At 49.5% G+C, this 17,982-nt stretch overlaps 1 protein-coding gene across 10 annotated transcripts in view; it reads right to left on the minus strand.

Annotated features, from left to right (window-relative positions):
- The window catches only part of ZC3H4 (zinc finger CCCH-type containing 4), a 43,305-nt gene extending 27,077 nt beyond the window's left edge, over positions 1–16,228 (minus strand). For 2 of the 10 annotated variants that reach the window (XM_081217895.1, XM_081217890.1), the window contains exons 1-2: positions 16,119–16,227; positions 14,921–15,086 (exon numbers count right to left, since the gene is read on the minus strand). In XM_081217895.1, coding sequence (XP_081074021.1) covers positions 14,921–15,081 — 161 coding nt within the window. In that variant the 5' untranslated portion in view covers positions 15,082–15,086; positions 16,119–16,227. Of the gene's footprint in view, positions 1–13,187; positions 13,226–13,450; positions 13,513–14,658; positions 14,756–14,920; positions 15,091–15,210; positions 15,571–16,118 lie in introns of those variants that run through there. The other 8 variants (XM_081217891.1, XM_081217896.1, XM_081217892.1 and 5 more) reach the window with 7 other exon arrangements.
- Positions 16,229–17,982: the final 1,754 nt, after the last annotated feature.

A 17,982-nucleotide genomic window follows, 5' to 3' on the forward strand; every position in this document is an offset into this window, starting at 1 on the left:
GCCCACACCAGGAGCCGCTCTCCTGGGAGCAAAGCTCTCATGGGGTGAGGCAACTCTGCCAGAGTGGGCTTGTCCGCAGTAAAAGCGCCACCTAACTGGGGAAACTGGTTTTGGCAAGCTCACCAAGCTGAGGGGGAAGCTGTTACTAATGGGCAGGGCAAACTTGCTGCTGCCCACGCCTGGGCCTTTTCATACCGAGGGAGCACGCTGAATAGACTGTTCCCTGCTGGGAACACTGGAGAAATACAGGGACAGACAGACTAGACAGACACTATGGAACTAGGGAAGGCCCAGCAACAGACCGGAGAGGAAGGGGTTGGGGTCTATGAAGAAAAGCTAAACAAAAGCATCACTCTCCACACTTTAGTCCGGAAAGGAAAAAGCTGAAAATACCCAGAATCCCAGGGCAGGGATGAAGGGAACCCAGGAAGACAGAAACTGCCTGGGGGGCCAGAAGCCCGGATGAGAAGAAAGCCCAAGATCACAAAGGGCAAAAGACCCTCCTGGAACCAGAAGAGGCGTGTCAGAGTGGAAGGGACAGCGGGGCACCATCAACAACCTCATTTTCAAACAGGAGGAACTTAAAGGGATAGCAGGTGAAAGGATCTGTCGAGGTCAGATAGACGGGGGGACACGAAAAAGCCAGAAACTGACTCTAAGCTCGCCATTCTTCCTCAATTGCTGAGGACGGAAAGGGAAGGGGGAGCCCACTCATGGACTGCCTACTTGATGCCACAAACATTTCTGAGCATATTCTCTGTGCCGGGTCCTTGAGCACCTCCTGTTCTGCGTTGTCCTTGTAGGAAAAGATACAGATTACAAGAAACCCAGGCCACAGGGCAGTGTCTGTGATACAGGGCTGCAGCAGCTGAGCCAGAGAGGCTGGCACCCGCAGACACTCCTCCACCTCTACTACGTTCACGGGCAAGGATGCCGTGGCACGGCCAGCGAAGGCCTTGCCTGGCCAGGGTCAGCTGAGGCCTCCATTCCTGTCCTGCTGCTACACATCACTGCTCACACTCGCGGGAAGGGGGAACAAAAGACCATCCAAGCAACTCCAAGAGCTTCAACCATCCTCAAGAATGGCTCCAGAAAAATGCCTTTTCATTCCAAAGGCAGGGAGGTACAGCATCCAAAACCACCCTTCAAAGACTTTTAGCCAAAGAGGAATTCTCTGCATTATCTATATTAACAGCCCCAGGCAGATGTGGGTTCAGTGAGAATCTACAACTTTTTACAAACTGGGTAGTGAATACTTGAAACTTTGTTCCCCTGGAGTTGGGAGCAGCTGCAAAATAAATAGCATCAAAAAATCCCTGGTAGGGGTTTCCCTGGTGGCGCAGTGGTTGAGAGTCCGCCTGCCGATGCAGGGGACGCGGGTTCGTGCCCCGGTCTGGGAAGATCCCACATGCCGTGGAGCGGCTGGGCCCGTGAGCCATGGCCTCTGAGCCTGCGCATCCGGAGCCTGTGCTCCGCAACGGGAGAGGCCACAACAGTGAGAGGCCTGCGTACCGCAAAAAAAAAAAAAAAAAAAAAAAAATCCCTGGTGATTTCTGAAGGGGAATGGGATATTAGAGGGGACACGGGGATGGTGACACTTGACTGCCCACTGCGCATTCTCACCACCATCTGGCCCACCATGCTCTCCAACTCTTCCGAGCCCTGGGCCCACCTGAGGGGGTTCCCCTTGATAACGCTGGAGATTCCAAGCTAAACATCCTGCATGAATACAGGGCCTATTTTCTTCAGACTCTGTTTACCAGAAGAAAAAAAAGAAAGAAAGAAAATCAAGCCAACTGGGATAGACGCAGGAATCCTGTGGGCCACTGACACAACCGCACAAAGGCTGCCTCCATAAAATAGCAACCGGGGTTAAGTGGTGCCACTGAACAGACTGCCAGCAAAATCCATGTCAGAGTGGGATTAAATACTGAGGGAGCATGCTGAATAGACTGTGACATGATCCCCCAAGAAAAGTGGGGGAAGCCCCACTGTGCTAATCATTTCAATCTAGACGTGCCAAACCTTTTTTTTTTTTTTTTTTTGCGGTACGCGGGCCTCTCACTGTCGTGGCCTCTCCCGTTGCGGAGCACAGGCTCCGGACGTGCAGGCTCAGCGGCCATGGCTCACGGGCCCAGCCGCTCCGCGGCATGTGGGATCCTCCCAGACCGGGGCACGAACCCGTGTCCCCTGCATCGGCAGGTGGACTCTCAACCACTGCGCCACCAGGGAAGCCCTGCCAAACCTTCTCGAGACAAGCATGTAGGAGAAACCCTGAAGCATCGGCCTGGGCAGAAACCACTTAATTCCCAGAGCCTGGACTGGCAACATGCTGGGATGGCTGCACCAGGGCTGGCCTGCCAGAGCCACCAGGAACTAGAAACCAACCATGCTGGGCGACCAACTTGGAATGGATGCCCGGGCGGAAACAGGAAAAGGCCAATGCCTTGCTGAGGCTCAGCTCTGCCTGTGCCTCCTGGACTAAGCATCCAGGGCATTTAAGTTTCCACTTGCAGAGCTGGTGATGGCCAACTCCTCCTTCTGGGTCAAAGAAAAGATCAGGGTGCCCATTCTAAGGAATGCCTACAGGCCAACTCCACAGGGCACAGAAGTGTGTCAGGTTCATCACATACTATGGGCTTGGCAAAAACAGTACTGGAAAGAAACCTCATGCTTCAAAGGAGGCTGGGCCCACCCACCAGTCTACAGATCTGGGCATCCTGCTTCCTTTTGCAGACCAAGTAACTCAACCAGCTCTGCGTCTTCCCTAGCATATGCTCTTGGTACGGAACCTGAGCCTCGGTTTTCTCATCTGCAGAATGGGATAAGTGTAGTAGTACCTACCTCAAGGGGTTGTGAAAGTTAAACGAGATAACGTGGATAAAACCCTTGACATGGGGGGCAGGCACAAAGTAAGTACCAGACAAATAACAGCTATTAGTATTAAGAACCAGCTAGCATGAGCACACCTCCACATGGATAATCCTAAACCAGCTGCAGTGCTTACTGGGAAGCATTTTTTTCTGTGGACAAGCTACAGCCAACTCCCCTCGGGGACCACTGCTAACTGCTGGCCAACAAGTCCTCACTTTTCTTGGCCCGTCTGTGCCACCGTCCTCTGCCAATAAATCCTGCCGACGAAACTGACAAATCGACACCTCCCCTTCCTCAGCTCTCATCTAGGTGGTATGAGAAAGTAACCAAGTGGCTGACCAGGAGGAAAAGGCACAGCGAGAGCTGAGCCCCAGGAAAAAGGGAGAAAGGTCCCTTACAAAAATGAAGTTTGGCAACACGGAAATCCTCTAGAGGAGAGTTGGATGGAAGCTGAAAGGGGCCTGGGTTTATGGATCTACCTGATTTACAAAAGAAAAAAGAGAGAGAAAGAGGAGAGACAGGCAAGAAACAAAAAAGATGAAAACCCATGGGAGCAGTGGTTGTTACCTGAAGATCATGAAGTCCCTGACAAGAGGCAGCTAGGTTAATGTGAAGGTCAGGGTTATGAGCATTAACTGCCCAAACTCTCAACAAATTGCCTGGGTAGGCTCTGAATGACCCATTAATTAGGGACAAGATTACAAAAATTACAAGGAGGCTCCGCCTCTTCAAATGTTGAACAACAGTCCTAAATGCAGAAGTCCAGGATCCCCAAACCCAACCCTGCAGGACAGTCACTTGCTAGGAGTGAAGGTACGGAGCCTTTCCTTTACAAAACTGGCTCAGGGCTCATGCCTGAGGAAGGCCCCTGAGACCTTCCCTCGATTTAGGCCGTGGTGAAGCAGCCACGGGAGGAACCTCACTGAGGGATTTTTCAGAGGCAGGAAATTCTTGAAATAAACCTCTGGGTCTTGCACATGTTTTTCAGTGTCCTTACTACCCAGGTTCACCAACCACAGATCAAGAGCAAAGAAGCACTGTGTCTCCCTCCCCCTCAACATTCTCAGGTGTGGTCCTAACTGGCTCAGTGACATCACAGCATTTCCATGGCAACATGCCCACATCACAGACACCAGCAAGCACAAACGAACCACAGGAGAAGCCCAAGCCGCAGCCCAAACCCCTCACTTCAATGGAAGCAAGACAGCTTGTCCAGTGCCAGGACCCTGACATGAACACACCTACTGCCAGAAGTCAACGTGGGGGAAATTGCAGAAATCTGAACCTGGACTGGGTATTTGAGATACTAAGTAATTATTGTTAATTTTGTTAGGCATGATTATGGTTTTGTGGTTATGTTAAAAAAAATTAAGTTAAAGGTTCATACTGAAGAATGTATGGATGAAATGACATGAGGTCTGGGATGTGCTTCAAAATACTCAAGGGGGGGGCTTCCCTGGTGGCGCAGTGGTTGAGAATCTGCCTGCCAATGCAGGGGACACGGGTTCGAGCCCTGGTCTGGGAAGATCCTACATGCCGCGGAGCAACTAAGCCTGTGTGCCACAGGTACTGAGCCTGCGCGTCTGGAGCCTGTGCTCCACAACAAGAGAGGCCGCGACAATGAGAGGCCCACGCACCGCGATGAAGAGTGGCCCCCACTCGCCCCAACTAGAGAAAGCCCTCGCACAGAAACGAAGACCCAACACAGCAAAAATAAATAAATAAATAAATAAAGTTATATTTAAAAATAATAATAAATAAATAAATAAATAAAATTCTCAAGAGGGATTGGGGGAGGTAGTGAGATGAACCAAAATTCGCAAAATGTGTATAACTGTTGAAACTGGTGATGGGTATAAGGCAATCTATGATACTATTTTCTCTTCTCTTAAATACGTTAGAAAATTTCCCTAAGAAAAAGTTAAAAAATAAGAAAGATGCCCTGGGTGGGGACAACCTCTCAGTAAAGTGAAGAGAGCTCATCAAGATCCTCAAGAAGTTAATTTCCCTAACAAAGAGCTGGAGTTCAAGGTGGGGGCCTCCACCAGCCCTCACATCTCTGCTGTGGTTTCCTCAACTACAAAACCTTCCTGGGCACCCCAGGGTCTTATAAAATCCAAGAGCCATAGGAAATATTCACTACTAACATCCTATAGCAGCAATTTCCATGCCAGGCACCACACTGCTGTGCTCTCCACTTCTGCACATCTGTCACTGAAATGCATTAACAAACGTATGCAGTAGCAATTCATTAGTATCCCCATTTTATAGACAAACTGAGGCTCAAAGATGGGAAGAAATATGCCCACAGGGTCACAGCAGGAAGAAGCAGAACTAGAACCAGAGTCCAGGACTTTCTGACTCCAGGTCCAGCTCTTAACCTCAACCCTTGAGACCATTAGAAATTATCCAAAAAAGAATAATTTACTAAACAGGCCAACAAACAAAACAACTCTCACCCTGAAATTTATACTTGAGTTGGAAAAAAATAAGACACAGGTACAGAAAACAGATTAAATGAAAACAGTACTGCAAAAAATGCCAAAGTAAGATACTAAGACACGGGGCAAGCTCCTTAAACACTCTGTGCCCTGCTCCAATTGTGAAGTGAAGGCAGTAAGGGAACCTCCAGGATGGATCTATATCCTCCTAGAAAGAATTCCCTGAGACCATGTAAATCAAGTGTTTAGCACCAACCTGGCCCAGAATAACTGCTTAGGAGTAAAAACTATCAACATGCAAAGACACAAAGCCAATCCAGGCCATCCAACATCAAATGAATGGAATTGGGACATTCAAAAATATGACCAAAAGACATCTGGATAGTTTAGGGAACAAGAGGTGTCCAGAAGGGACTTCCCTGGTGGTGCAGTGGTTAAGAATCCGCCTGCCAATGCAGGGGACACAGGTTTGAGCCCTGGTCTGGGAAGATCCCACATGCCGCGGAGCAACTGAGCCCGTGTGTCACAACTACTGAGCCTGCGTTCTACAGCCCGCGAGCCACAACTACTGAGCCTGCGTGCCACAACTACTGAAGCCCATGCACCTAGAGCCCATGCTCTGCAACGAGAAGCCACCGCAATGAGAAGCCTGTGCACCGCAACGAAGAGTAACCCCGCTCCCCACCACTAGAGAAAGCCCGCGCCCAGCAACGAAAACCCAACGCAGCCAAAATAAGTAAGTAAATAAATAAATAGTGTCTTAAAAAAAAAAAAAAAAGAGGTGCCCACAAAGGTCCAAGGAATCCTAGCAAAAAAACAAATAGGACTTATCCCAAGAGGGACAGAAAGCAACATGAATCCAAGGGAAGAAAATTCCAAAGTCCTCTAACGCTAGAAGGATTGCTACACTCCCAAGTGTGTGGCATCCACACTGGGGTTTGTCCAAGCACACAAACCTCTTAGGCAGAACATTTCTGTAGAGTTTAAAACAAGCTGACCAAGAAAAACCCAGCTTGCTAGACGAATCTCTGAGTCAAAAGTGTCCTTTTCTTTGCTCAAATAGCTATTCTCCTACTCCCACTCGCCCTGAAAACAGCTCGTGTTCTTGATAGAGGCATCTCTCTGATCCAAGTTTTTCCTGTCAGATGAACCTCTGAAATCTGCTTCGCAGCAACAAAGAATTTCCTAACCTCCTTCTCAGGCCAACCACACTTTGGATTGCTTAAAGCTGGCAAGATGCTGGTTCTCATCCAAAGAGAGATGATTTTTATTATTCCAGAAAGGAAAATCGAAACATGAAACTTGTGAACGAAGACTTCTTGTTCATAATTTTTTCAGGGGAATCAATTTGGTTCCATTCAGCCAAGACAAAGTATTAACATTTTCCTCTTAAAAGAGACCTGGCCTAGGAGGCAAAGATTTCTTGTTCATATATGCAATTATCTGTATACAATTATTTGTTAACTTCCAGTCAACGGTGGGTTCCTGGAGGGTGGAGAAGAAAGAGGCTGGCAGTCATCCCTGAGTTTCCAAGGGCCCAGCACAGGGCCAGGTATAGACTGGGTGGGTGCTTGGGATATGGCCGACACAAACAGGCATCAATCTCAGCCATCCACACCCTCTTTGTCAATTTCATCAACACAGACACTGGACCATTTCCCAGGCAGCAACCTGGATCACTTAAAACTCTAAATAGGTCACTGAGGGGTTGCCTTTGGTCACAAACTCATTCACCAAGGTGTTTATCGAGGGCTTCCTGATAGACCAGAGGATAAATGACAAGAGCCCTTATGTGACTGGTGCACCAACTGAGCAGTTGAACGTGGCTGCCAGTCAGCCACCTCAGGGCTGCAGCCAGGGGCTGCCTCTGTCGCTGAAAGGCTGTGCTTCCGGGGACTGCTCTGGTGCCCCGTGCAATGGCAGGGCCTGGAATCCCAAGGAAACCTAAGCCCTGGTGTCTGTTAGGAAAATGAGGAGGGCAATAATCCAAGCCACCTGCAGTGGAGGTTTAGCCAACTGACACTCACGTCTGGGCCCAGCTCCCTTGGGTCGGGCCATAGAAGGGATGTGTTAGCTGCCATCCATTTCCTCACTGGGCTTCAAGAGGTCTCCGGTTCCTTCTAATGAATGAACATCCCTTCAATTTAAAGGTTCAAAAGCCTGGGTGTGGGCCTCTACATCCACTGGCAGGAGTGGAATACAGGGACAATGGAACCTCAACAAGTCATGGAGGGGCAGCAGTAGCACAGCCCCCCTCTCTGGGGACAACTTTAAAGTCCCCTCCCATTGCCCCCAACACCTCCACCACCACCACAAAGATAAATGACGGTGGCTGCTGTGTCCACCCTCCAGGCACTAGGCCCACAAGACCAGCGCAGAGGGCAGCAGAAAACACTTTAGGCCGTGCGGGCCACACAGTCTCTGTCCCACCTAGTCAACTCTGCTGTTTAGCGCAAAAGTAGCCGCAGACAAGATAAACGAATGTTCCAATAAAACTCAGCTTATAAACTTTCACAAAGCCACATTTAACCTCTGTGGTACTCTGCTTTTTCTACCCTCTTCCATTTGTTTTCCACATACAGGAGGCAAATCAATAAATGGACCTTATATCCCACTAATGCCTGCATGCTGCAGATTGAGGGATATTGTGCCAGATCCAGGACGGCCTCTGGGTATAGACCTCAGGGCTGGGTACAGGCTGGCTGGGTTCTAACTGCCTCCACACCCAACAGCCCTGTGACCTTCAACAAGTGACTTCACCTCTGTTTCAGTTTCTCAGCAGTAGGACTAAGGTGAGCTAATGCGTGAAAAGCACTCAGTCAGCCCCTGGGGCAGGTAACCTTTGACCTTCACATGACAATGCCCAAGAGGTACCGTCACACCTTTGGGAAGGCCAGGAGACTGACCTAGGAGATGAGTAACTCTTACAGCACATCCAGTCTGCCTGACACCCACGTCCACAGCCAGCCGCCACTCCCCACCATCTCTCTACCAGAACTGGGCCTGCCTGGTGTGGAGGGAGCAGGCGGCATCCAGGCTCTATTAAGCTTTATGGCTCTGAAGTGTAGGGTTTTCAACAGGTACAAGGGATCCAGCCTGGAATTCAGCTAAGCTGCTGAGCCAAGGTTTCTCTAACGGCTCTTCCTGGGATCTAACCACTTAGCTTATCCTTACAATTCATTTTCAAGGCATCTACTCTGCAGCTGGGTATCAGGAGCTGCAGTAGCAGCAACCATGCCTCACCGTGGCCAGATGCGGCAGAAGGCAGGGCAGATACGGGAAGGTAACATGAGGCCTGGTAAAGGCAGTACCAACTTCTACCCAACTCTAAATGAAGTCCCAAGGAGAGAAGGGCTCCTTGAACACTCCGAAAACTGTTCCGCTCCAAGAAAAGCACGAGACAAGCCTGGCTGCTGAATGAACAAAACCTTAACTGACTCAGCCAAATCACCAAGGGGTGGGAGAATCTTGGAGCTGGGACAGACCGTGTTCATTTCTCTCGGACTCTGGTGAGGGTAAAGGACGGACTTAAGGGGACGTGACTGGTTAGCAGTGCATGAGGTGCTAGAGCCCTGGTTTCCCTGGTCTCAGGAGGCCTACCAAGGCTGTAGCCCTGACTCAGACTCTGATTGCAAAAGATGAGCAGGGGAAGGTAGCCAACATGAGCTCAAGAAAGCATGACTGTTGCAGCATCGTATAATAAGGACACTGAGCCAGCAAGAAATGCCTTAAGATGGCTTCCACTTAGTTGAAACCCCAATCAGCTCCTTGCAATTAAACTGCTGACCAGAAACCTAAGAAGTGAAAGATAAATTGACTTCCTTCAAAAACACAGATGTTATTCTTACCTCTGTTTATACACCAGACTGTAAATTCTATCTAGAGTTTTTCTCTAGTAGGGACAGCAGGAAGATAAAGAAACCAAGATTCTCTGAATGCCAGGCATTGTGTGGGTGTTCTGCATATGCCCATTTGACCGCAATGCCCCGAGAGGAGGGCATTATCCTTGGTGGCCACTGCACGCTGAACACAATCTCATCTGCCTCCACACCCACGCTCTTCCTTCATATCCTGTTGCCACCTCCAATGTTCAAAAGATGTCACCACTTGCCTTACAAATAGCGAGCTGAGTCACCAGTTCACACAGATGAAAAATAACAAAAATAAAAAAACAAGAAAGATCCTCTACCCAGAGCAATTTGGCCAACAGAAGCAAACTATGCTCTGAGCAAATAATCTATGTACTACTAAAAAAATTATTCCAAAAGCAGGATGCAACTACGTCTACACCAACTAAGAGGCCATGTCTTCATCTTGGTCATCAACTGACTACGGGTCAGAAATGTATTTTTCTTTTTTGTGTGTGTGTGTTACGCAGGCCTCTCACCGTTGTGGCCTCTCCGGCTGCGGAGCACAGGCTCCGGACGCGCAGGCCCAGCAGCCATGGCTCACGGGCCCAGCCGCTCTGCGGCATGTGGGATCCTCCCGGACTGGGGCACGAACCCGTGTCCCCTGCATCTGCAGGCGGACTCTCAACCACTGTGCCACCAGGGAAGCCCCAGAAATGTATTTTAAGAACTGCCCTCATGGGCTTCCCTGGTGGCTCAGTGGTTAAGAATCCACCTGCCAATGCAGGGGACACGGGTTCAAGCCCTAGTCCGGTAAGATCTCACATGCCGCGGAGCAACTAAGCCCGTGGGCCACAACTACTGAGCCTGCACTCTAGAGCCCGTGAGCCACAACTACTGAGCCTGCGTGCCACAACTACTGAAGCCCGCAGGCCTAGAGCCCATGCTCCGCAACAAGAGAAGCCACCGCAGTGAGAAGCCCATGTACCACAACGAAGAGTAGCCCCTGCTCACCGCAACTAAAGAAAGCCCACGCGCAGCAACAAAGACCCAAGGCAGCCAAAAATAAATAAATTTTTTAAAAAATGTGAAGAACTGCTCTCATAACCTCATATTGTTACTAAATCCAGGCAAAAAACTTTGCACAATGTCTTCAAGACTGCATCTTCATGAACTATCAAAAGCAAAAGAGGTCTGCAGCAAAGACACAGCCAATAATTTTGGAAAGCCAAATCCATGATACCAAACAATCTGTTTACCTTAACCCACTCAAATGAACTTTATGTGCCACCCAAACAGGCAGCCTTTCCACTCTTTCCACTGGGTTCTAACTCTGAAACCGATCTCAAACCATTTGACAGGATTCCCTCCACCAATGAGCAGACTGCTCCTACGGATCTTGGAATCAGCTTATTAAATACCAACTGCCGGAAATCTCAGAAACAATCCTTTTTTTTCTCCTATTATGTCAGTCGTTATGTTACCAAGGTACAGGTGAGCACCTTGCTCATTTAGAAATTCAGCCACTTCACTTCCTATTTGCTCTGAATTATTTTCTTCTAACCTCCTAAGCTGGGTCAGAACCAGTCACTGTGGTACTAGAAAATATCGTCCGCAGGGACCAAAATTAGGTTCTCTGGAATATGGTTTGACCTAAAGCTACCCACAGAGGCTTGGAAATAGTTTCATTAGAGATTTTCGCCACAGAGGTTATTTATCGTAACTGGATCTGGCCTACACAACAAGATGGTTCTAGGAACCTGATAACCACAGAAATGTAACAGAAGCGAACAACAAGTAAGGCAACCCTGAGACATCCATTTTTCACACATCAGGGAAGGGAAACGATCTAAGAGAAAGGAGCGGAGGTAGAGGCATTATTCAACAACAAATTACTGAACCAGCCCAATATGAAATTGTCTACGTTCAACTGGAGGGGAAATCACAAACTCAGAAGCAACCATTCGTCTCTAACTTGCCAGCCAACAGCTGGGAAAGCCTTCATTTCTACAGGTGCAAAACAAATTTCCCTTGGGATCAGCCTTCCTGGCTGAGGCAAAGCCATACTACTGGTTTTCTAAAATAGCTAACTCTACTTTAAGAAAACTCCAGCTTGTTAAGAATCAAAATTGTAAACCTTCAGAGCAAATCGAAACCCTATCTGGGAGATAGTACAGATGATGAATTAGAAACCCTTTTGCGGAATCACATTTTTTTCTTTTGAAGAGCAAATTTGAGGGGAATAAAAAATATAAAGGGGTTATGACCAGAATTAACTGTTTTCACGGTCACAAGTAATTTTGTTTCTACTGGGAGATTTTTATTTGCTTTCAGATTAAAGCTCTCCCCAGAAAACATAAAAATTTTAAAGATTACAAGTGTATAAGAGCTGCTGTTAAATCATGGATTCTGAGTGACACCCTTTTTTTTTTTTTTTTTGCAACATCCATTAATTTGAAATTTAACTAATACTGGTACATCAGTTTGAGGGGGAAAAGGTAGTACTGTGACATTTCAAAAACAAAGACTACTGAAATAGTTTGACATAATTACTGGGGCTTCTTGGATTTGATGGATGAGATTCCTTTGAGAAGGAAAAAACAATAAACCCTTGTGTTGATATGCCTGAGCGTTTTTAAGTGCTTGAGGAAATATTTTAACATTAATGACTGCTAAAATTTTCACTTATAAAAGAAATGCAATTTCCTTAACATTTCATTTTAAAAGTAAAGTTAAAAAAGCATCCTTCTACACTTAGCCCCTGTCACTTGGAAGGTTCATCTGTTAGCATCCAGTTTCTGCACTTGGCTCCTGGAGGAGAAATTTTACAAAGGATGGGAAACTTCAAATAAATGCAATTCATTTTCGGCTGACCCTGCGCACTGGATAGTGTGTTCAGTTTGTGCTTCAGACATTGTTTTGCAGGAATACTGGACTGTGTGGACACTTCTTCCTCCCACAAATGATTTTACATACCTAAGATCATCACAGCAGTTAAGTTGTGAACATACCGAGAGGAAGAACAAAACAAGTGGCCCACTGAATTGCAGTTTACATGTTTCCTCATCTAAATGTCGGCGAATTTTTTTTCTCCTAAGAATGGAAAAAAGGAAACAGGATCTTGGGAGGGGAAGAGGGCTGTGTGTTAAAAAGTTTTCTCTAACAAAGTATGTCAGGGACCGAAAGTGGGCAAGAGGGAAAATGGAACTTCAACGTGTTTTGTCTTTTAACGGAAGAACTTATGCTTGTAAAACACATCAGAAGTAGTGTTTGGTTCTGCAAGTCATTTCTGTTGCTGTTTTTTCCTTGTACATGTAGGAGAGGGGGGACTGGGGGCCGGAGGAAGTGTTCTCTCCACCATGGCTGGGCGTGTAACACGTTTGCATCGACTTTTCACGGTCAGGCATGTGCTTTCGAACAAAGGAACAGTGGAGACGGGGAGAGGAAACTGAGGCTTGACACACTTTACAGATTTGGTGCTTAAACAGTACTTTACAAATGACTTGCTTAATTTAAACGTCCATCACCATAAGAGACATCGGAGTCAAATGAGAAAATTGGATCTACTTGAACCACAATCTTTTGGGGGCGGTTGGGGCAGAGGGGAGGGAGAACATTAACTTGCACGCAAGCATCATAAACCAAATTCAGTAACCTCGTCTCCTACAAATGGACTTGAAGTATCCACTTTCTTCAAAGATGAAGGCTGGAGACAAAGCAATGGACTGAAATGGCAAGAGGGATACCAAGGGCTTGAAAACATATGGGCCTTTTACAGAGGTTTTTGTCATGTTACAGTAATACACTTTCTTTTTTGAGAAAACTGTGTACATCAAATTTTAAAAATTAAACATCAAAAAGGATGTGCAAGTCTAAAAGGGCTCAACAGGGTTAGAATCCTGATTTGAACATATAAATTCACGCTCTCAAGCATCACTTTGGTCTAAAGGCGAGGAGGAAGGCAGGCAGGAAAGGGACAAAAAGAGGGAGATAATTGAATTACTCAATAAAAGAGGCTACTTACCATCCCAACCCATTGTAAGACATACACTTCTGACATAAGAGAACTCCTTAGAGGTCGAATAAAGCGTGTAAGCACCTTTGAGTAATGCACCTGCCCCCAAGAGGGGGCCCGGAAGCCCAACGTGGGCTTAGCGAACAGACCTTTGCTAATCTGTTTATTTCCTTGAACTGGAGTCAGGCTGCGATGGGCTGCGATTCCCAGGACGATACATTTAATTAGAACAAAACAGAACAAAACAAAAAAAAAATTTTGTAAAAGCTCACCAAACTGCTGCACTTGTGTCTCTGAATGTGGGTGGCATTTCTTTTAAAAGGCAAAGTATGGTCTGTGAAGGAGAAAGGGAAAAGGGGAGGTGGGAGTGGGGAGAAGGGGCCGTGGTGCCTGGCATGGGAAGCCCTGGCTAAGACCCCTGTCTAAGGAAGGGTCCTCTGCGACTCCCCAGCCCCGGGCTGCGACGGGGCAGCCATCTGTCCAGCGCCTTCTCTTCCCCTCCCCACCCCCACTCCCTCCAAGACTCACTTTCCTGCCGGCTGAAACCCTTCTACGATTTCCAAATCCACTCTCTAGCCACCTCTTCCCCTGCCCCACCAAAAGAGTGGGCGAACCCTGCACCCCAACCTTCTGCTGGCGCAGGGTAAATGGGGCCCCAACCTCTCGCTGAAACGCGCCGGGCTGGCCCCTTTATCACCCTCCAGAGAAGGGCATGGGGCGAGCCCATTTCGCACTTAATAAAGGGGAGGGGGGCGCTGCCTTTCACCCCTTGCCAAAGCACAAGGAAACCTCGTTTTTTCTCCCGGAAGGGATGGCGCCCCATTTTAGCCCGAAAAAGGAGGGAACCCCACGAGAAAGAGGGGACCAACTTCCTCTCCAAGGCAGGGAAACCAAACCTCACCAGCTTCCCCCACGACCCCCGCCAATAAACGCATCACCTACCTACGAAAATCAGGACCCCTCCCTTTAAGGAAAGCATGGGGAAGGGTCTTCTCCCCCAAAAAGAGGCAGGGGCTTACAAAGGGGCGAGAGATCCTCCCAATTTTGCCCCCTAGAGAATAACAGGGAAACACCTCCCGCCAAAAAAAAAGTGCAAGAAGCCCCCACCGAAAGGACCCCCCGTAAGGATGGAGAAAGAAATTAACGAACCCCCACTTCCTGCCTCCTACAAAAGCTAGGGTACCTCTCCAAGTAGGGCAGGGCACACCTCCCCCAGGAGAAAGGATACTGCCGGGTTCTGGGAGCCCCCCCCCGACTCCAAACCCCTAAGAGCGGGGCTGTTGCTCGAGATCCCCCCGAAAAGGGTCCGGGGGCCCCTCCCCCATTCCCTTCCCCGAAGCCAGGCGACGGGCAGGCGGGCCCGTGGCTGCCAGCTCCGGGAGCAGGGGCAGCCAGGACCCCGGTGGGCCTCCGAAGCCCCCCCGCCCCCGGCGCCCCCTCCCCAGGGCGGGCGCGGGGGGTCCGGGGGGCGCCTCCTCACCTTCCCCTCAGCATGGCGCCCAAAAAAGACAGAGCGAGAGCGAGGGAGAGCGGGCGAGCGCCGCGAGGGGGGGGAAACGCATGAGGCCGGGAGAGAAAGCAAGTGAGAAAGAGCGAGCGAGCGAGAGACACCCACCGACCCCGCCCTTCCTCCTCCTCCTCCTCCTCCTCCGCGGCCCGGCCCAACATGGCGGCCGCCCCCCTTCCTCCTCCTCCTCAACCTCCCCCCGGGGACGCCGCCCCGGCCGGGCCGGGGGCCTGACCTGTCGTCAGGGAGCGGGAGGCGGTGGTGGAGGAGGTGCGGGGTGGCCAGGCAGGCGTCGGGGGAACACGGAGGAGGCGAAGGCGTTGATGGCGGTGGCGGCGATGGCGGCGGCAGCGACTCTGATGGCGGCGGCGGGGGGGTCCCGGGCGCGGCCTCCATAGTTCCTTTTGGGGGGGAGGGGATGTTAATGCACGAAAAAGGACTGCTTGGGCGTGGCGGGAGGGGCACACTTCAGCTCTGAGGGCTCCTGATAGGAATGGGTATATATTTTTTCAGTTTCGGAATCACCTCTGCGCCGACCTCCGCGTAGGCCGCGCGGCCTAGGCCTCAGCGGGCCGCTCGCCGCCTGCTTTCTCCGCAGCCCACCCCTGGGGTCACTCGCTCAGAGGCGCGGGACCCTCATCGGGGCGAGAGCACCCACACACACACACACCGCTGCGGGCCCGGGGGTGGGAGACCCGGGGGACACGGACACTGGTGGGTGGTTCGGTGTAATTAGCGCGGGCCGCGCGCAATGGAGCAAGCGAGGGGGAAAGGGAAATGAGGAGAGCGAGCGAGGACGATTAAAAAAAAAAAAAAGGAATTTAGGAAAAGGTAACGGGCCGCAGAGACAGGCCGACGTCTGTCTGTCAGCCCGCACTTGGTGCCCCGGCTTCCCGGCCCCTGCCGCAGTCAGAAATTCACACAAAATGGCGGCTCGGGCCCGGACGTGCCAAGAGGCTGAGGCGGGAGGAAGCGCGAGGTGGGAGGGGGAACTGGGAGGTAGAGGCGGCGTCACGTGGAGGAGAGAAGCACAAACTGCTCTCCCGAAGGGCCGCGGAAAGAGCCGAAGGGAGAGAGTGAGGCCGAGGCAAGGCGGAAAAAGCCGGAAGGAGCTGAGCTGAAGATCGCGAGGGGCGGAAAGAGCCGAAGTTGTTAACGGGGGTGGAGCTAGAGAAAATGGGAGGCCCCGGGGAGCCGGAAATAGCCGAAGCGAATCGGGACTGGGGAAAAAACAAGGAACTAAGGTGATCCGGAAAGAAGCGAAGGCGGTGTCTATGGTGGGTGACAGGAGGCGGAAACAGCCGACTGACGCCCGGCGGCGATAATCGGATTTAGACGGAAAGAGCTGAAGTGTGGGGCTAGTGAAGCGATTAAGAGAGTAAAAGACTGAGGAATTCGCTCGAGAGCAAGCGGGGAGAACCGAAAATTGCTACCTTGAGGGAAGGCGGGAAGAGTCGAAAGTTTTAGGTGGGAGAATGGGAAAGAAGGAATTCGGGCTATGGAGAGAAAAAAATAACCGAAGGCTGGAGACCGGGTGCCTGGAGTTGTAGGTTTCCGGAGGATGAAACAGAACAGGCCCGGAGATGACATCATTAGAGACCTGGGTTGATGATGTTATCCTTGGGCGGTGCGGGTGGGCGGGGAGGGCGGTCCTTGGTAGTGCTTTGGGGGAGTTAAGAACCTAGAGCTTGCTTAGTAGGTGGAAGATCTTAAATGCTACACATGGGAGCACTGACTGGGTTCGAGTATAAAAACGTAAAATCTTTTGATCCTCACAACTGTACTAAGGGGAACTACTATTGGCTGCCTATTTTTTAATTTTTTTTAAAGTGAGAATTATTTATTTATTTATTGGCTGCTTTGGGTCTTCGTTGCTGCACGCGGGCTTTCTCTAGTTGCGGCGAGCGGGGCTACTCTTCGTTGTGGTGCGCGGGCTTCTCATTGCGGTGGCTTCTCTTGCTGCGGAGCGCGGGCTCTAGGCGCGCCGGCTTCAGTAGTTGCAGCACGCGGGCTCAGTAGTTGTGGCGCACGGGCCTAGTTGCTCCGCGGCGTGTGAGGTCTTCCCGGACCAGAGTTCGAACCCGTGTCCCCTGCATCGGCAGGCAGATTCTTAACCACTGTGCCACCAGGGAAGTCCAAGCTGCCCGTTTAATGGGTGCAGACTGAACCTCGCGGTGTCTAGATAATTGGCTCAGGGTCATAGGATTAGCCTTAAGGAGAATAACACGATTTTTAATCAGAGCTAGCATTCCATTGCCCCCTGCAAAAATTCTGTTCAGTCCTGTTTACAAGAGAGGATCTTCATTCGATGCTTTTGTGAGCTCCTTGTACAGTGCCAAGTCCTGTAATGGGTGAATGGAACATGTTTCTTTTTGGAGCTTAAAAACTGATAATGCCCCAGGGGAAAGAAACTCTAAATTGAAGAGTGAGCGGGGGCTCCTATTATACTGGGGGACAGGGTTGTTTAAACTGAGACATGAAGAAGAGATAATTCCAGGCAGAAGAAATAGCTTATTTCAGGCCCTGAAACAAGGCAAGGACCACTTAGTTTCCAGGAACAGAGAAAACCCTGGAGACAGAGGCGCCAGATCACCCGCTATATTAATATTACTATAAAATTTTAAATGTCCCAAACCTGGTCTGGGACACAAGCTCTTTGTGTGGGTAATTTACAACCTCCTTTAGGGAAGAAATTGGCATTCCTGATAAAGTGAAACGATTAAGCCATTTTCTATTGAATTTTGATGGAATGAAAGTTCTGGGAAATCAGTGGCCCACCCAGTTAACAGTCAGCTGACTGCCAGCCAAGAATCTGCCATCTTTAACTGGATCATCTTTTCTTCCTGGATCTAATCTGTAGTCTAATAGGGTTATTTAACAATTCTCTTCTATAAAATGACCTTTTCAAGAGAAAATGTTTCAGTCGGCCTACAAGAGACCTTTTTTCCTTGCATGCATGATTGTAATAAAACATTGGCACATGCTCATAACTAAATTGTCCAAAAAAGGTGTTTTTTTTTTTTAACACACGGAGAGCTAGTAGAGCAGGATTGTGAGAATGGAAAGGAAAAGCACAGAAGTGGGTCATTATGTGTAATTGTGAAAGGTGCCATTTCCCCTCTATGCCTTGATTTCTGAACCCCGTGTATTCTAGTTATAGACAAAACAATACTAGGTGAGACCACAGACCACGTCTAGGAAGATGGTACCCTGTCCTTTCAAGATGTGGTCTCCAGTTGGCACCATTTCTGAAGCTTCAATAAGCCACAATTCTAGACGGCCATCTGCTTTTAGGTT

This window comes from Mesoplodon bidens (genome assembly GCF_964165515.1).
Source record: "Mesoplodon bidens genome assembly, chromosome: 18".
Lineage (NCBI taxonomy): Eukaryota > Metazoa > Chordata > Mammalia > Artiodactyla > Ziphiidae > Mesoplodon > Mesoplodon bidens.